We start from the raw sequence: 20,480 nt of genomic DNA on the forward strand, positions 1-20,480 counted from the left end.
AAACCGGAGCATCCGGAGGAAACCCAATGGGGCCACAGAGAGAACTTGCAAAATCCACACCTCTTAACTTCCACACTCTCAGCTCTACCACTGCGCCATTGATGGGTGTGAGGAGAATTGTCAGAGGTGAAACAAGACTCAGATTGACTTGGACAGAGTAGATGGTGGAGGCCATTTCCACTGGTGGTTGCTCAAGGACCAGGCATTGCAAATATTGAAATTTTGGACAACGATGGTGAAGGAGTTTTGCGAAAAGCTGATGTTGTCAGAGAGTTTATGATCCTGGCCGAGGAAAGTAGTTTCAAAGAGAACAGAAGTGAATGGGAAATCCTGGATATACTCAACAGGTCAGGCAGCGCCTGTGAAGCATTAGTTGATAAACTCTCATCAAAAATAAACCGGACAACTGCTTGGGAGAGAATAATTGGGATGGTTATGGAGAAATTCCTGGGATGTCAGGACATTCATATTCCTGGGATGTCAGGACTTTCATATGAAGAAAGACTGGATAGACTAGGCTTGTACTCGCTAGAATTTAGAAGATTGAGGGGGGGTCTTATAGAAACTTACAAAATTCTTAAGGGGTTGGACAGGCTAGATGCAGGAAGATTGTTCCCGATGTGGGGGAAGTCCAGAACAAGGGGTCACAGTTTAAGGATAAGGGGGAAATCTTTTAGGACCGAGATGAGAAAAACATTTTTCACACAGAGAATGGTGAATCTCTGCAATTCTCTGCCACAGAAGGTAGTTGAGGCCAGTTCATTGGCTATATTTAAGAGGGAGTTAGATGTGGCCCTTGTGGCTAAAGGGTTCAGGGGGTATGTAGAGAAGGCAGGTACAAGATAATGTTGGATGATCAGCCATGATCATATTGAATGGCGGTGCAGGCTCGAAGGACCGAATGGCCTACTCCTGCACCTAATTTCTATGTTTCTAAATTGGGAAATGGGCCTGCTAGGAATTAACAGAGACTCAATTTATTAGTTTAGTTTAGAGATACAGTATGGAAACAGGCCCTTCGGCCCGCTGGATCCGCGACGACCAGCGATCCCCGCACATTAACACTCTCCTACACCCACCAGGGACAATTTTTACATTTACCAAGCCAATTAACCTACAAACCTATCCATCTTTGGAGTGTGGGAATAAACCGAAGATCTCGTCGAAAACCCACGCAGATCACGGGGAGAACGTACAAACTCCGTACAGACAGCACCCGTAGTCAGGATTGAACCTGGGTCTCCGGCGCTGCATTCGCTGCATCTCTACCGCTGCGCCACCGTGACCGCCAATGGATCAAACGTCCTCCTCATGTGCCATAACAATTCTCAGACTATATCAGCTGTGCAGCAACTTCAGAGGCCCCAGATGGCCATTGGTTTGCTGACATGGATGTATATATGTTTGGCGAGATGACTCGAGAATTATGGTTCAATAAACAATCCCCAAGAGTAAACAAGGATCCCAGAGGTACTGTTCACAACTCTCACTCTCCAAACTCGAGCTCTGCCACATTTAACAACATTGCATATAACATATAACCATATAACAATTACAGCACGGAAACAGGCCATCTCGGCCCTACAAGTCCGCGCCGAACAATTTTTTTCCCTTAGTCCCACCTGCTTGCACTCATACCATAACCCTCCATTCCCTTCTCATCCATATGCCTATCCAATTTATTCTTAAATGATACCAACGAACCTGCCGCCACCACTTCCCCTGGAAGCTCATTCCACACCGCTACCACTCTCTGAGTAAAGAAGTTCCCCCTCATGTTACCCCTAAACTTCTGTCCCTTAATTCTGAAATCATGTCCTCTTGTTTGAATCTTCCCTATTCTCAAAGGGAAAAGCTTGATCACATCAACTCTGTCTATCCCTCTCATCATTTTAAAGACCTCTATCAAGTCCCCCCTTAACCTTCTGCGCTCCAGAGAATAAAGACCTAACTTATTCAACCTATCTCTGTAACTTAGTTGTTGAAACCCAGGCAACATTCTAGTAAATCTCCTCTGTACTCTCTCTATTTTGTTGACATCCTTCCTATAATTGGGCGACCAAAATTGTACACCATACTCCAGATTTGGTCTCACCAATGCCTTGTACAATTTTAACATTACATCCCAGCTTCTATACTCAATGCTCTGATTTATAAAGGCTAGCATACCAAAAGCTTTCTTTACCACCCTATCTATATGAGATTCCACCTTCAAGGAACTATGCACGGTTATTCCCAGATCCCTCTGTTCAACTGTATTCTTCAATTCCCTACCATTTATCATGTACGCCCTATTTTGATTTGTCCTGCCAAGGTGTAACACCTCACATTTATCCGCATTAAACTCCAACTGCATGCTGGATAATGTACAAATAATTTGCCCATCACCTTAATGTAGGACCTCAGATATTGCTCCAACCCCTCGTGACACTGGGAAACGATGTGGACTAGAACCCTAGGGAGAGAAGACCATGCGATATCTGCATTAATATGCAACAATTAGAGTTTTTACAATTGCAAACAACCAGGGGTTAACTAGTTATTCCATGTTCATACACGATTCAAAAATGAACGCAAGTGTAAACAAGCCGGAGAGAGGGGAAGCAGGAATAAAGAAATTATTTGAAAATATACTCAAAGTGAAAGCCAAGGCCTGAGAGATGGAGCGCTTTGGGTGGGGAAGGGAGCGGGGGTGAACGCGATCATCGGTGGGAGCGCAGGCAGAGGTCTACTGCTGGTGAGGAGGAGACATGGGAGTTACAGTGAGAGGGGGCTGTCAGAAGGGGGTTGCATGTGGGAGCCATTGGAGGAGGTGGGTGGGCAGGAGGGTGGTCATGTTCATGGGCTATAGCTCAAGGTTAGGAGAAAAGAGATAAGGGGCACAAAAATGAGAGGAAACGTTTGCACAGAACACAGTTAACCCCAAATCAAAAGAGGCAAAACACTAACGTCTGCCATCTCCTGGGAACTAACATCAGTGCCAAAATAAAATACTGCTGCCCCCCCACCCCCCAAACCACCCCACCAAAGGCTCTGTTACAGTCACCTTCAGCCCTGCCCGACAGATGCCACACAGAGACATTGTTCTTCTCCAAACCATTTGCTCCTGACTGGGTGACTAACAAATGCTGACTAGAGAAGGCAAGCTGCCACAGCGGCTGTTTATCCAAGTCTGTGGGTCAAAGACCATTATGGTGTCCCATGTTCGTGGACATTTGTTTCAGCAACATTTATCTTCCGGGATCTCAAAATGTGCAGGATTCCCTTTGTGCGGAAAAATATCAGCAACCGATTACCAGCCATGCTCTGTCCTGCCCCTAACCTACAGCTTTCTTCCCCCCCTCCTCACCACCACCCCTTTCAATCTGTCTGAAGGGTCCCGGCTCGAAACATCACCTTCCCATGGTCTCGTGCCGGAACCACTGAGTTACGCTGCCATTTTGTGTCTATCACACCATTATCCCGCTTTCTCTGCGCATTTGAGGCAATTTTGCAGAGGTCTATTAATCTACAACCTGCACGTCTTTGGGATGTGGGAGGAAACCAGAGGTAGACACAAAATGCTGGAGTAACTCAACGGTTGAGGCAGCATCTGTGGAGAGAAGGAATGGGCGACGTTTCGGGTCGAGAGCCTTCTTCAGACAGGAGCACTTGGAGAAAACCCATGAGAGGTCACAGGGAGAAAGTGCAAACTGCACACAAACACAGTCTTTCTTTGGTAAACCAGCATCTGCTGTTCTTTGTACCACATTATAGCTGCTACCTACCTGGTGACATTAACTGCAACCTCTTCGTGTGAAGCCCGGGCAAGAACACGAAACAACTGGTTCAGGATTGTGGGCAGGAAGTTGATCATCACATGGCCTTCCATCGCATGTAAACTCTGAAGGAAGAACAAGGAGTGTGGCTTTAATTATTCTCACACAGCAAGGTTGATGCTTGGTGCACACCTAATGGTGAGGCGCCACATTGTGGAATTGCTGACTTGCAAGCGCTTCCAAACTGAAGAAGAGTCACTAGCTGAGAACTTCATAGATCATAGAAAATAGGTGCAGGAGTAGGCCATTCGGCCCTTCGAGCCTGCACCGCCATTCAATATGCTCATGGCTGATCATCCAACTCAGTATCCTGTACCTGCCTTCTCTCCATACCCCCTGATCCCTTTAGCCACAAGGGCCACATCTAACTCCCTCTTAAATATAGCCAATGAACTGGCCTCAACTACCTTCTGTGGCAGAGAATTCCAGAGATTCACCACTCTCTGTGTGAAAAATGTTTTCCTCATCTCGGTCCTAAAAGATTTCCCCCTTATCCTTAAACTGTGACCCCTTGTTCTGGACTTCCCCAACATCGGGAACAATCTTCCTGTATCTAGCCTGTCCAACCCCTTAAGAATTTTGTCAGTTTCTATAAGATCCCCCCTCAATCTTCAAAATTCTAGCGAGTACAAGCCGAGTCTATCCAGTCTTTCTTCATATGAAAGTCCTGACATCCCAGGAATCAGTCTGGTGAACCTTCTCTGTACTCCCTCTATGGCAAGAATGTCTTTCCTCAGATTAGGAGACCAAAACTGTACGTAATTCTCGAGGTGTGGTCTCACCAAGACCCTGTACAACTGCAGTAGCACCTCCCTGCTACTGTACTCAAATCCTTTTGCTATGAATGCTAACATACCATTTGCTTTCTTCACTGCCTGCTGCACTTGCATGCCTACTCTCAATGACTGGTGTACCATGACACCCAGGTCTCGTTGCATCTCCCCTTTTCCTAATCGGCCACCATTCAGATAATAGTCTACTTTCCTGTTTTTGCCACCAAAGTGGATAACCTCACATTTATCCACATTATACTGCATCTGCCAGGCATTTGCCCACGCACCCAGCTTATCCAAATCACCTTGCAGCCTCCTAGCATCCTCCTCACAGCTAACACTGCCCCCCAGCTTCGTGTCATCCGCAAACTTGGAGATGTTGCATTCAATTCCCTCGTCCAAATCATTAATACATATTGTAAATAGGTGGGGTCCCAGCACTGAGCCTTGCAGTACCCCACTAGTCACTGCCTGCCATTCTGAAAAGAACTTGCTCCTCAACTTCTTAGAGTGCCTTTCCTTGGCAGGTCTGATTCCTTTTCTCAGTTTGTACTTGGCCTGCCTGTAGAGGTCTACATCCCCGCTCCTGTAGGCCTCCTCTTTGGACCATCGGAACTGTCTGAGTTCTGCAGTGAATCAGGGCTTGTTGTTGTTGAACCATGTCCGGGTCTTAGTTGGAATGCAACTGTCCTTGCAAAAGCTGACATATGATGATAGAGTGTCCGTATATCCATTGAGGCTCCTGGGATGTCAGGACTTTCATATGAAGAAAGACTGGATAGACTCAGCTTGTACTCGCTAGAATTTAGAAGATTGAGGGGGGATCTTATAGAAACTTACAAAATTCTTAAGGGGTTGGGCAGGCTAGATGCAGGAAGATTGTTCCCGATGTTGGGGAAGTCCAGAACAAGGGGTCACAGTTTAAGGATAAGGGGGAAGTCTTTTAGGACCGAGATGACAAAAACATTTTTCACACAGAGAGTGGTGAATCTCTGGAATTCTCTGCCACAGAATGTAGTTGAGGCCAGTTCATTGGCTATATTTAAGGGGGAGTTAGATGTGGCCCTTGTGGCTAAAGGGATCAGGGGGTATGGAGGGAAGGCAGGTACAGGATACTGAGTTGGATGATCAGCCATGATCATATTGAATGGCGGTGCAGGCTCGAAGGGCCGAATGGCCTACTCCTGCAACTATTTTCTATGTTTCTATGTTGCTTCCCTGAACACATTCCAATCCGTGCAGTCAAAGCAGGATTGTAGGTTCTCAATGCCCTCGCTTGTCCACCTTTTTGTTGTTCTGACCACAGGCTTAGCAGCTTTTAGTTTCTGCCTGTAGGTCGGAATAAGGTGAACTAGACAATGATCAGAGAGACCCAGACCCGCCCGGGGAACAGAGCGATATGCGTACACTAAAAAAGTGACTTTGGTAGGTAAAAGACAGTAATAAAATAATCAACATATATGATGTGTTTATGAGTTCAGAAGCCTGATGATAAAAACTAAGTGCTAAGTCTGATGGTGCATGCAGCCATGCTCCTGTATCGTCTGCCTGACGGTAACAAGGAGAACAGTCTGCGTGCTGGGTGGCTGTGGTCCTTGATGATGCTGTGTGCCTTCTGCAGGCACCGCCTGTGAAAAATGTCCTGAATGGCCGGGAGACAGTTGCCAATGATGTGCTGTGCCGCCTTCACCACTCTCTGTAGTGATTTGCGGCTGTGGGCAGAACAGTTCCCGTACCAGACTGTGATGCAGCCCGTCAGCAGACTCTTGATGGTGCAACTGTAGAAGTTTGTGAGGATGCTGGCGTTCATGCCAAACTTCCTCAGTCTTCTCATGAACAAGAGTTGCTGGCGGGCTTTCTTAGTTATTGTGTCCGTGTGCAGTGTCCAAGTGATGTGCACACCAAGGAACTTGAAGCTGCTGACCCTTTCAACCTCAGCATCATTGATGTGGATGGGGAGGTGACCACTCCCCTGCTGTCTCCTGTAGTCCACGATCATCGCTTTAGTTTTGCTGACATTGAGAGAGAGGTTATTTTCCTGGCACCAGCTGTTTAGTGCCCTTACCTCCTCTCTATAGGCCATCTCATTATTGTCTGTGATGAGGCCCAGGATGGTCGTGTCGTCAGCAAACTTTAAGATGATGTTGGAGCTGTGCTTAGCAGTACAGTCGTGCGTGAACAGGGAGTACAGGAGAGGACTGAACACACAGCCCTGTGGTGCGCCTGTGTTGAGGATCAGTGAGGAAGAGGTGTAGATGCCAATTCTCACCACCTGGGACCTGCCCGTCAGGAAGTCGAATATCCAGCCGCAGATGGAGGTCTCCAGTCCAAGATCTAGGAGCTTGGGGACGGGTTTTGAGGGAATGATAGTGTTGAATGCTGAGCTGTAGTCAATGAAGAGCATTCTCACATATGTATTCCCTTTGTCCAGTGTGTTGCCATGGCGATGGCATCATCCGTGGCCCTGTTTGGTCTATACGCAAACTGAAGAGGGTCCAAGGTGTCAGGGAGAGAGGAGCAGATGTGAGTTTTGACTAGTCGCTCGAAGCACTTCATGATGACTGATGTCAGTGCGACAGGACGGTAGTCATTTAAACAGGAGATTAATGGGTTCTTTGGAACAGGAACAATGATGGGTGCTTTGAAGGGGGTGGGAACCACAGACTGACTCAGGGAGAGGTTGAAGATGTTGGCAATCCGGTTGTTTTGCGCTCATCATTATTAAGAATTGCTTTTTAATTGGAATTATTTAATGAACTGAATTTAAATTCTCAAGCAGCCATGGTGGGATTACAACTATAGACTTTAGAGATACGGCACGGAAACAGGCCCTTCGGCCCACCGTGTCTGCGCTGACCAATGATCCCCGCACACTAGCAAACTCCTACACACTAGGGACAATTTACAATTTTTACCGAAGCCAATTAACCTACAAACCTGATATAGTCATGGAGTCCTACAGCACAGACATTGGCCCTTCCTCCCAACGCAGCCATGCCGACCAAGGTGCCACATCGAAGCTAGTCCCATTTGTCCGCGTTTGGCCCATAATCTTCTAATCCTTTCCTATCCATGTACCTGTCCAAGTGCCATTGTGTGGATGAAGCAAGTTCCACGCCGTTATTGAAAGGTAAATAGTTGAATGGACCCGACAGCACAGGGCTGGAGATGCAAACTCACCTTCAGGAATTTGACAAGTTCGGATCCAGAAGCTTGGGCTCCAGAATCACACTTCTGGCAATACTGGAAGAAGTTGTTGAGGTGCTGGTCCTGCAGATGATACAAGACGAACATAAGGCACAGGAGACAAAAGAGACTGCAGACGTTGTAATCTTGAGCAAAATACACAGTGCTTGAGGAACTCAGCAGACCAAGCTACAAACAAGGTGCAGGTCAACACAGGTGCAGGAGTTGCCCAATCAGACCATCAAGATCTACTCCACCATTCTCTAAGATCCAATGTCAAACTCTGCGCTGTTCTCCAGCTCTCTTCCTACACTCTTTCACGACCCTGCAGTTGAAGTATCTGTCCACCCCGACCTTCAATAGATTCTTGTCTTGAGTCTATGTGCCTACGATGCTGCTGCAATCAGAATTTTCATTGTACCTGTACCTCACCGAACTTATGCACGAGTAAATTTAACTTTACTTGACGAACTCTCTGTAAGAACTATCCAGTCTATTTCCATTGCTTCTTACCTGTAGCCCTGTAAATGATTTCCCACACTGTCAGTATTATCTAATTCCCTGTTGAGGCTTCACAATGGATCTGCCCTTTCCTGCCCTCTCTCCCTTGAATAGATTCGATAAGATTTTGTTTTGAGAATTTACAAGAACAACCAACTTGTTAACCCAATTTACAGAAGATGTTGACTTATTTTTAAGCTGCAGCATATGATTCTCCCACAGGGTGTTGAACCATTTAATCAGAGAATCAGGGGAATTTAGAGTATAGAAGCACCGATTGTCATAGAGTCACAGACATAAGAGTCTCACAGAGTGAACCAGGCCCCTTGTCCCAGCCTGCTCACATCGACCAACATGTCCCATGTACACTAGTCCCACCTGCCTGCGTTTGGCCCAGATCCCTCTAAACCGGTCCTATCCATGTACCTGTCTAAATGTTTCTTAAACGTTGCGATAGTACCTGCCCCAACTACCTCCTCCGGCGGCTCATTCCATACACCTAACACCCTTTGTGTGAAAACGTTATCCCTCAGGTTTCCATTAAATCTTTCACCCATCACCTTGAACCTGTATCCATGCTTTGAGAAAGCTCACTCCTGAATCTCAGTACGTGGCCTTGAAGGTTACGCTGTTCATAGGCTCACCCGATTAATCTAAGCGATGCCTCCATCACTGTTTCAACCAGTGAATTCCTAAATCTTGACAAAATAACTTCCTCAACTCGCCTCCAATCAATGCACTAATTATTTTAAATTTATATCCCCAGTTATCAATCTTTCTATTAAAGGTCAGTGCATGCTTTATTTACCCTGGTTTCATCATAATTGTATATACCTTGATTACATCCTCTCAGTTCCCCTCTTCTGTAAAAAACAATCACAGCCTTTGTGATCTTACTGTTCCCATCCTGATTATGCCTCATGAGCCATTCAGCCCATTGTGTGTGCTGGATCCCAAGACCAATCTCATTCATCCCATTTCAGTCTGAAGAAGGGTCTCCACCCGAAACGTCACCCATTCCTTCTCTCCAGAGATGCTGCCTGTCCCGCTGAGTTGCTCCAGCTTTTTGTGTCTATCTTCGATTTAAACCAGAATCTGTAGTTCTTTCCTACACGTTATTCCTCATGTACCTCTGATCCTTACTCTCTCTCGCTCTCTCTCACATACCCATCAACTCTCCTTTGTGATGTGCGAAAATCTGGAGAAATTAGGGAAACCCATACAGTCACTGGGAGAACATGCAAACTCCACACAGACAGCACAGATCGGGACTGAACCCAGGCAGCGTGAGCTTGAGGCAGCAGCACTGACTGCTGCGCCACCATGGAGGCAACAATGTCGTTTTAGCATCTCCCTGTTCCTGTCCTCTGAGCATGAGCCACTTTTTTACCTTCCTTACCGACCAAAGCAATGAAAATAAGAATATTATCTAGTAGAACAACATTGAAAACATTCATTCCCCTCTTATAAGAAAATACAAAGATTAATCTGAGGAAAGACATTCTTGCCGTAGAGGGACCTAATCTGAGGAAAGACATTCTTGCCGTAGAGGGAGTACAGAGAAGGTTCACCAGACTGATTCCTGGGATGTCAGGACTTTCATATGAAGAAAGACTGGATAGACTCGGCTTGTACTCTCTAGAATTTAGAAGATTGAGGGAGGATCTTATAGAAACTTATAAAATTCTTAAGGGTTTGGACAGGCGAAATGCAGAAAGATTGTTCCCAATGTTGGGGAAGTCCAGAACAAGGGGTCACAGTTTAAGGATAAGGGGGAAATCTTTTAGGACCGAGATGAGAAAAACATTTTTCACACAGAGAGTGGTGAATCTCTGGAATTCTCTGCCACAGAAGGTAGTTGAGGCCAGTTCATTGGCTATATTTAAGAGGGAGTTAGATGTGGCCCTTGTGGCTAAAGGGATCAGGGGGTATGGAGAGAAGACAGGTACAGGATACTGAGTTGGATGATCAGCCATGATCATATTGAATGGCGGTGAAGGCTCGAAGGGCCGAATGGCCTACTCCTGCACCTATTGTCTATGTTTCTACTATGTACCATTGTTAACCTCCATTAAAAGGACCCATTACAGTCACTCCAACACTGTGAGTCTTGTGCCAGATTCCAGCATCTGCTGTTTCTCCAAAATAGTAGATGCTTTAAATCAAAATTTCAAACATGTGAAGAAAATAAAGAAGACAGCCACTGACCTGGGTGTAGACCGTCGACACTAGGTGTGTGGCAACTTTGAAAATATGTTTGGCTCCATCTACCCATTTGATTTCAGGACCAGTGTGCTGAAATGTACCAAAAAAATGGTGTGAAACTAAATTAATTAAACAAAAGCTAAATTTAGCTTTTATTTCCATCATCAACAGCTAGCTCTGCAACATTCTTGTTGATGCATCCCAGCAGTCTTTAGTTTAGACATACAACGCAGAAACAGGCCCTTCAGCCCACCGAGTCTGTACCGACCACCCCGCACAGTATCTTTATCCTATACGCTGGGGACAATTTACAATTTTTGCTGAAGTGAATTAGCCTACAAACCTGCACGTCTTTGGAGTGTGGGAGGAAACCGGAGCATCCGGAGAAACCCCACGCAGGTCACGGGGAGAACGTACAAACTCCGTACAGCCCCCAAAGTCAGGATCGAACCTGGCTCTCTGGCGCTGTAAGGCAGCAACTTTACCACTGCTCCAACGTGCCGCCCTTTGTCAAATAGACTAAACCCCTAAAGTTCAAGCAACATACTTGTGAGTCTTCTCTGTATCCTCTCTAGCTCTAGCCCTGAAAATTGCAAGGGGGAAAATGCTGGAATCACTAATATTGATGTAATAAAAGAACATCTGGAAAAAGCTAATAGGACTGTGCAGAGTCAACATGGGAAAAGGAAAATTATGTTTGAGTAATCTGCTGGAGTTCTTTGAGGACATGATTAATGGCTTAAATCAGGAGTAAACCAATGCATGGGAGTGTATTTGGATTTTGATAAAGTTCCTACGCTGGAGATTGGACCAAAAAAGTAGAGCACGTGGAATTGTGTGAGATATACTGGCACAGATTGAGAATTGAGTTATTGGTCATAACGCCAGAGGTGAAATAATCCAATTTCTTTCAGGTTGTGACTAGTGGGCTCAGTGCTTGGTCCCCAGCTATTCACAACTTGCAACAACTGATGAGGCGGACTAACAGTCACACTTACAAGCCAGTTGACCCTTCCTCTGCAACGTGACATTGGCTTTCTCTAATTATTTAATTAATCTCTAATTAAGGATAAAGGGGGAGTCTTTTAGGACCGAGATGAGAAAAACATTTTTCACACAGAGAGTGGTGAATCTCTGGAATTCTCTGCCACAGAAGGTAGTTGAGGCTAGTTCATTTAAGATGGAGTTAGATGTGGCTCTTGTGGCTAAAGGGATCAGGGGGTATGGAGAGAAGGCAGGTACAGGATACTGAGTTGGATGATCAGCCATGATCATATTGAATGGCGGTGCTGGCTCGAAGGGCCGAATGGCCTACTCCTGCACCTATTTTCTATGTCTATGTTTCTATTTCCAGTTTCCAAGAAAGATCTTTGACCTGAAACTGAAACTCTTTCTGCCCAATCTACTGAACCTTTAAAGCATTGTGCGTTCTATCAGTCATTTCTCCTGGGTATTTTTGTCAAAAATTACATACAAATTCAGAAATGTAATACTTTCGGTCACTTGCACATGGAGGGTTCACCAGATCATTGGCTTTCTGTGAGGAACCATGATGGTCACCTCATGCCGCCTTCAACCAATGGCCTTGAGGAAATGCAGAGCTTACCTTTCCCATTCCCAGCTCCAGGTAGCTTAAGTAGCCAACAGGTAGATTGGCTGAGACAGAGATCTGATTATCATTGGTAACCACCCGACCATCTTTCAGAATGGGTAGCCAGGCATAACCAACTGCAGGAGCAAGACGAGAAAATATGTCAAAATAATCAAGAGTTTAGAGACAGGAACTTCACATCATGATGCAGCAAAATTTGACCACATCAGTGAATTAAAGTGTCGTCCAAATCCTTCTCCTTATTAACTCAACAACAATGTGGGTAAAAAGTGAATACCTCTGCAACTAAAGACCCGAGACCTACCCACAGAAGTGGATTAAAACCCAGCTGTGTTGAGGTCTGTAGATCAAAGTTATTCTGGAAACCAAAGCGAATACTGACGTACAGAAAAGTATTCAATGGGAAAACACGAAACCTGACAGCAGAGTCTGTGGTCTGCTCAGGCACTTAAGTAAGCTGGTCACAAAGACGCAGCCACATCTGTGGGGAGAATGTTCTCATTGTCACCGCTTGGTGCCGTTGGGTATCAACTCAAGAGGAATCCTGGCTGTAAAAAACCAAGACTCTCAGGAACGACAAAGCAAAGAGTAAAAGGTGTATTTACTTTTAAATTAACTCTTTAAATATTTGACTGAAGCAGAAGTAAAGACTGGTTCACGGCTTAAATATTACAAGCAAACGTTTGAAATTGGGAACAAAAAATATTTGTAACAGTTTGAATTTTGCAATATTTATCAGGGAATACTAACTCACTGCTATGAAGTTTGTTATTTGGACCCCAAGTTCATTTCGCCATAACTATGGCTCTGCTAAGAACTCACTCACAGATCATACAACAATGCATAACATTGCCATGATTTGCGAGTTTGAATAATCTGTCAGATGGCAGGTTATGGTGGAGAATCAGTGCTTTTTTTTGGAGATGTTTTTGAAATTGATATTGGACAAATGTCATGGTTTTTGCACATTTTTTTTCATTTCATTTTTTTTTTCCCATTTCACTGATTTATTGAATTTAGGTGTGATTTACTTATAATGTATGCTTTTGCGTGTTTGAGCCTGTGACATTTTATTGTACCCGTATCTCACTATACTTGTGCACATGACAATAAACCCGACTTAGAAACATAGAAAATAGGTGCAGGAGTAGGCCATTCGGCCCTTCGAGCCTGCACCGCCATTCAATATGATCATGGCTGATCATAGAAACATAGAAACATAGAAATTAGGTGCAGGAGTAGGCCATTCGGCCCTTCGAGCCTGCACCGCCATTCAATATGATCATGGCTGATCATCCAACTCAGTATCCCGTACCTGCCTTCTCTCCATACCCCCTGATCCCCCTAGCCACAAGGGCCACATCTAACTCCCTCTTAAATATAGCCAATGAACTGGCCTCAACTACCTTCTGTGGCAGAGAATTCCAGAGATTCACCACTCTCTGTGTGAAAAATGTTTTCCTCATCTCGGTCCTAAAAGATTTCCCCCTTATCCTTAAACTGTGACCCCTTGTTCTGGACTTCCCCAACATCGGGAACAATCTTCCTGTATCTAGCCTGTCCAACTCCTTAAGAATTTTGTAAGTTTCTATAAGATCCCCCCTCAATCTTCTAAATTCTAGCGAGTACAAGCCGAGTCTATCCAGTCTTTCTTCATATGTAAGTCCTGACATCCCAGGAATCAGTCTGGTGAACATTCTCTGTACTCCCTCTATGGCAAGAATGTCTTTCCTCAGATTAGGAGACCAAAACTGTACGCAATACTCCAAGTGTGGTCTCACCAAGACCCTGTACAACTGCAGTAGAACCTCCCTGCTCCTATACTCAAATCCTTTTGCTATGAATGCTAACATACCATTCGCTTTCTTCACTGCCTCCTCGCCGAAGACTCTCGAGCCAAAGACTCGCACTTTTCTCACAGGGCCGCTCACTCACTGCCGCTCCCTTAGAGCCGTCTTGCTTACTTGCCTAATTTACCAATTTACAAACCAAATTTCTCAGTCTTCAACTGTTTTCCCCCCTCTGACTCACTTCTAACTCTCCTCCCACTTGGACTTGAGTTACTCGGGATGGCACCGCACAAACCGCTATCAGGTTCGAGCAGTGAAAACCGACAGAGTTGAGTCGGCAATCTGGCATCTGCACACAGAATCAGTTTATAAATAAATTGTTCAACACCAAATTCATCTCACTCTGGTTCATTAGATGAATTTCTGTTGTTTTTCTTTGAAACAGCACTGGTAAAGAATGCAACGTTAACTAAATGGGAAAAAAAAATGCTGCGTCTTGAAACTTTCAGATGAGCTTGCAAGTACATTGCAAGTCAATGTTTAAATAAGAACAGCAAATTTATACTGACATATTCATACAGTGGATCAGCAGCAAGCATTTATTTTTATAGTCACACATCATTCAAAACACCCTCCAGTCATTATTCTAATACAGAGGTGCTGCACACCAGTGTGGGTGACAATACGATAATCCCTGGGTAATCTGCTTCAGGAATCTTGAACACTGGCCAGGATAATTCCCCTATCTATATATAGCCACGGATACTGTTTTTTCACAGGTCTCCGAGGTGCGACTTGATCAAATTCTTTTGACTCAGTGGGATGGGATACAATTAGTGCTGGTGCTTCACAGCTCCAGCCACCTGGGTTCATTCGTGACCTTGTCTATATCAAGTTCACACCTTCGCCCTGCGATGCCATGACTTTCCTCCCACATAAGTAACCACAGTAAACTGCATCTTTCGTGGATATGAAAGTTTTCATTCATTCATCTTGGTGCAGGCAAATTGCAAAAGTAATGACAGTGGAGCTTATGGTCATGTGCACTGTTGCAGCAAAAGGAATGGTGGAATGGGACTGGCTCACAGCTAGCACGGACCTGATGGAAACATAGAAAATAGGTGCAGGAGGAGGCCATTCGGCCCTTCGAGCCAGCACCGCCATTCATTGTGATCATGGCTGATCGTCCCCTATCAATAACCCGTGCCTGCCTTCTCCCCATATCCCTTGACTCCACTAGCCCCTAGAGCTCTATCTAACTCTCTCTTAAATCCATCCAGTGACTTGGCCCCCACTGCCCTCTGTGGCAGGGAATTCCATAAATTCACAACTCTCTGGGTGAAAAAGTTTTTTTCTCACCTCAGTCTTAAATGACCTCCCCTTAATACTAAGACTGTGGCCCCTGGTTCTGGACTCGCCCAACATTGGGAACATTGTTCCTGCATCTAGCTTGTCCAGTCCTTTTATAATTTTATATGTTTCTATAAGATCCCCCTCATCCTTCCAAACTCCAGTGAATACAAGCCTATGGACTGAACAGCCTCCCTCTGTGATGAATTACAACATAGAACAATACAGCACAAATAACAGGCCCTTTAGACTACAATGTCTGTGACGAACATGATGCCAAGACCATCTCTTATCTGCTGGCTCATAATTCAAATCCCTCCATTTCCTGTGTATTCATATGCCCATCTAAAACTCTCTTAAATGCCACTATTGTATCTGCCTCAACTATCATTGCTGGCAGCGTGTCGCAGACACTCACCACCCACACAGAAGGTGGTGTGCATGGAACAAGCTGTCAAAGGAAGTAGTTGAGGTAACTACAATAAAAATATTGAAGATACATTTGGACAGGTACTTGTGTGGGAAGGAACTGGAGATGATTAAAACCGAAGATAGACACAAAAAGCTGGAGCAACTCAACGGGTCAGACAGCATCTCTGGAGAAAAGGTGATGTTTCCGGTTGAGACCCAGCTTTTTGCTCTATGGACAGGTTCGTGGATAGGAAAGGTTTCGAGAGATTTGGGCCAAACGTGAGCAAATGGGGCTGTCTTCGATGGGTCATTTTGGTCTGCATAAACGAGTTGGGTCGAAGGTCGTGTTTCTTCGCTGTGTGACTATGACTCTAATTGGCTTTACAATGTCCTGATGGGGTGAGAGATACAATAAACACTCTTATGGATATTGTTGATATCATTAAGGAAAGACATCAAGTGAAACCTTGAGATTCAATAGTCTCTTTCTTCTTGGTGGTGCCTTTGCTCGAGTTGTCACAGCTGACGTGATAGAAGGTGAACAACAAATGATGCTTCTCGTGGAGTTGTGTTGGGAGCTCCACTTTAACCTGAAACAGAGAGAGAATTCTTGAATTCTGGCATCAAAATCCATCTGAACCCAATGGGAGCCAGTCAGCTTTGCAAGAGATTTAACAGAGGTATGAATTCTGAAAGTCCCTGTCCAACTATAAGAACCTCAGTGATTCAAGGTGGTGACCAACTTCTCAATGGCAATTAGGGATTGGCAATAAATGCAGGCCTAGCCTGTGATCTCAGAGCCTGAAAAAAAAAACTTAGAGAAATATCATATTTTGAAATAATGCAGGTTCTATGCTAGCTGACTCACTCAGCAATCCTATTCTCGACTCCCCTGTAACCTGTTCTCCCTCATATTTCCATCAACTGCACCCTGATTCTCCTGTTACCCAAATGAGGGGCAATTTACCTTGGCCAATTTTCCTACCAGCTGCATGTCTTGGAGACGTAGGGGGAAACTGGAGCACAAGGTCATAGGGAAAACGTGCAAACTTCACACAGACAGCACCAGGGGTCACCTACATCACCACTATGCCCGCCCAAATATTACGCCACTGTGCTGCCCAAATATATTTGTCCTTATAGAGTGTCCGTTTTTACCTCATCATAGAACTCTGGGTTGTGATGATGATGCAACACCACGGAGAAGGCCCATTTCGTAAATACAGAACCTCCGGGTCTCCCGTATATGCACTGCACAGAGAGAAAGCAGAAAGAAAAATAGTCAACACTTGCATTTTCTGCTATAAAGACTGTAAATGAAGAGCATTTGTACATCGCCATCTTCACACTGGAAGCAGGGAAATGCTCAGCAGTGCCACTGGTACTACTCAACACCTTCCAGCCTCTAGCTCTATCTCCCCCTTCCTCTCTTCTCCTTCAGCTCCACCCGTGCATCATTTCCCACCCTCACCTCGTTCCGCTTATCACCGACCAGCTTCCCCATCTCACCCCTCCCTCTCTCCTCTTTATATTCCTTCCTCCACACTTTTAGGCCTGATGTAGGGCCCCAACCCAACGCAGCAACCATTTTATGTCACCACACATGCTGCCTGACCCACTATGGTCCTCCAACAATTTGCTTTCTTATTTGCACTCAGTGGTCCCACATTTGTATTGAGCCTTGCTTGTACTAAGATCTTTTTGGTCCCTGCCATGTAATGAGGACAGAGATATATTGGGAAGAATTGCAAGGGTAAGACCAGAACAGAGATTTATGGTAAAGTGATCTAGAGTGGATCTGAGGGGTAATTCTTCTACCAGACAGTGGTGATTACATTGTATGTACTGCCTGGGAGAGAGTGTTGGAAGCAGAGTCCCTGACAATATTAAAGCAGTGTTGAGTACTTGAAATGCCCATACAAAGAGGGCTCTGGGCCAAGTGCTGGGATTAACACAGACAGGTGCTCAGTGGGCAGCGGGGATTTAGTGGGCCAAATCACATAAATCCATGCTTTATGACTCGATTTCCAGCAACGAACTGAGTACATTTTGTATGCGGCAGGTGGTGTCTTACTAACTTGATTGAGCTTTTGGAGGAAGTGACAAAGGTGATCGTACGTGGATTTTAGTAAGGCAGTTGGCAAAAGTCCCGCATAGTAGGCTGATCCAGAAGATTAAAATGTATAGGATTAACAGTGATTTGATCGTATGAATTCTCAAGGTCAAAAAAGGTCAAAAACTTTATTTGCCATTTGTGCTTACACACATAGGAACTCTTGTGCGGCTATTCAGAGAGTCAAGTCAAGTCAAGTTAAAAATTAAAATTAAAAATTAAAAAATTTAAAAAAGTTAAAAAGACACACAGAAGACACATAATCCATAAAAAACACATACCACTCCAGAAATAAAAAAAGAAAATGCCTAAAACCCTATACAAAGGGGAAAGTGAGAGCATTGTAACTTGCACAAACCCTATATCAGGACATCAGTTCATTTTGTTTTGTTTTGGCCAAGAGTCTCACTGTTGCAGGGAAGAAGCTCTTAAAAAAGCGTGTTCTGTTTGTGGCGATACTGTCCGCTCGTCTGTGCCTGAGGTTGTATGTGCAGTTTTTGTGTTTGAGCAGGGAGTGAGCTGGATGTAGTGTGTCTCTGATAATTCTCTCTGCTCTTTTTTGACAGCGCTGTGTGTAGATTGTGTCCATGGAGGGGAGTTCAGTTCTGATGATTCTCAACTGACTTACTGATAGACAACAGAGAGTTCTGAAGGACAATGTTCAGGCTGGAGGTCTGTGACCACTGATGTTCTGCATGGATTAATAGACCTCGGTTGTTTTTGATATATATAAATAACTTGGACATAAATATAGATGGGTTAGTTAGTAAGTTTGAAGATGACACCAAGATTGCTGGTGTCACAGACTGCGAGGAAACGCTGTCAAAGTACACAGAAGAAAATAAATCAGCTACAGAAATGGACAGAGAAATGGCAGAAGGAGTTTATTCCGACCAAATATGAGGCGTTGCACTTTGGGAGGTGGAATGTAAGAGGAAAATATACAATTGATGGCAAGACCCCGAACAAAATTAATGTACAGAGGGATCTTGAGGTCAAAGTCCATGCTCCCTGAAAGTGGCAAACACAACTAGATAAAGTGGTTAAGAATGCGTATGTTTGATTGCCTTCATTGGTGGGGGCATTATGTTTAAGAGTCAGGAAATCATGTTGCAGTTTTATAGGGGTTTGGTTAGGCTGAAATTGGAGTATTGTACGCAGTTGTGGTCAGCCCATTACAGGAAGGATGTGGAGGCTTTGGAAAGGGTGCAGAGGAGGTTTACCGGAATGATGCCTTGATTAGGGGGTATTATGCCCCTGTCCCACTTAGGAAACCTGAACGGAAACCTCTGGAGACTTTGCGCCCTACCCAAGGTTTCCGTGCGGTTCCCGGAGGTTTTTGTCAGTCTCCCTACCCGCTTCCACTACCTGCAACCACCGGCAACCACCTGCAACCTCCGGGAACCGCACGGAAACCTTGGGTGGGGCGCAAAGTCTCCAGAGGTTTCCGTTCAGGTTTCCTAAGTGGGACAGGGGCATTAGCTACAAGCTGAGGTTGGACAGGACTTAGATTGTTTTCTGTGGAACACTGGAGGTTGAGTGGGAGACCTGCTAAATGTACACTGAATTATGAGAGGCAGAGATAGGGTGACTTTTTTCCCCAAGATGGAAATGTCAAATACTGGAGGGCTTAGCTTTAAGGTGAGGGAGGGAAAATGTTCAAAGGAGATGTGCGTGACACGTTTGTTTTACACAGAGGTTGTCGAGTGCCTGTAACGTGCTGCGATGAGTGGTGATGGAGGCAGACATGATAGTGGTATTTAAGAGACTTTTGGATAGGCGTATGGATGTGCAGGGAATGGAGGGATATGGATTATATACGCAGGCAGATGAGAGTTGGTCTTCGCATCATGTTCAGCCAGACATTATGGGCTGAAGGGCCGATTCCTGTACCGATTCTATGTTCTATGTAAACTGGCTGCTCATTGTAAACCGACAATTTATTAAGAATCATTGATCTCACTTCAGTAATACTCCGTGGCTGACACTGTATTGTCAGCAACAAACAGGAAAATCCTTGCAAATCTAAACGATACTGACCTTCAGAGGCTGTGACTCTTCCTCATCAGAGTCCCTGAACTCCAGGCAAACAGCAATGTTCCTCGCCTGCATAAAAGAAAAACAAATTATCTTTCATACGAGAAGCTGAAGATCGAGTCAGCTGGACAGGGTTACAACATAACTGGGGCGACAGATGGCACAATGGGCTAAGTGTTCGGCTGGCAACCGGAAGGTAGCTGGTTCGAATCCCGCTTGGAGTGCATACTGTCGTTGTGTCCTTGGGCAAGACACTTCACCCACCTTTGCCTGTGTGTGTCCTTGGGCAAGACACTTCACCCATCTTTGCCTGTGTGTGTGAATGTAATTATGTGAAGCACTTTGGGGTCAATGCAAGTTGACTAAAAATGTGCTATATAAATAAAGAAATTTAATTTAATTTAATTTAAACCAGCACCAGCACCCTAACTCAGAATCAGTTTGTTACCTACAACATGCAGAGTACTGTCAAACTCCATTAATCCGGCATGCGTAGGACTGAAGAAGGGTCTTGACCCAAAAAGTTACCCATCCAGGTTCTGCAGAGATGCTGCCTGACCGACTGAGATACTCCAGCACTTTGTGCCCATTTGTTTATTAACCAGCATTTGCAGTTCTTTGTTTCTATGAAGAGGAATTTGGAGGTGTTGGACCTGAAGACTTTCTTTAACGTTGGATGTTATT

General features: G+C 44.9%; 1 protein-coding gene across 13 annotated transcripts in view; it reads right to left on the bottom strand.

The window, feature by feature from the left end:
* dock9 (dedicator of cytokinesis 9) overlaps positions 1-20,480 on the bottom strand; it is a 317,738-nt gene that overhangs the window by 101,747 nt on the left and 195,511 nt on the right. For all 13 annotated transcript variants that reach the window (XM_033023076.1, XM_033023077.1, XM_033023074.1 and 10 more), the window contains exons 18-25: positions 19,800-19,865; positions 16,805-16,897; positions 16,113-16,236; positions 12,090-12,211; positions 10,487-10,573; positions 7,772-7,861; positions 3,768-3,883; positions 2,389-2,455 (exon numbers count right to left, since the gene is read on the bottom strand). In XM_033023076.1, the coding sequence (XP_032878967.1) occupies positions 2,389-2,455; positions 3,768-3,883; positions 7,772-7,861; positions 10,487-10,573; positions 12,090-12,211; positions 16,113-16,236; positions 16,805-16,897; positions 19,800-19,865 (765 nt within the window). The remainder of the gene's footprint in view (positions 1-2,388; positions 2,456-3,767; positions 3,884-7,771; positions 7,862-10,486; positions 10,574-12,089; positions 12,212-16,112; positions 16,237-16,804; positions 16,898-19,799; positions 19,866-20,480) is intronic.

This window comes from Amblyraja radiata, chromosome 6 (genome assembly GCF_010909765.2).
Source record: "Amblyraja radiata isolate CabotCenter1 chromosome 6, sAmbRad1.1.pri, whole genome shotgun sequence".
Taxonomy (NCBI): domain Eukaryota; kingdom Metazoa; phylum Chordata; class Chondrichthyes; order Rajiformes; family Rajidae; genus Amblyraja; species Amblyraja radiata.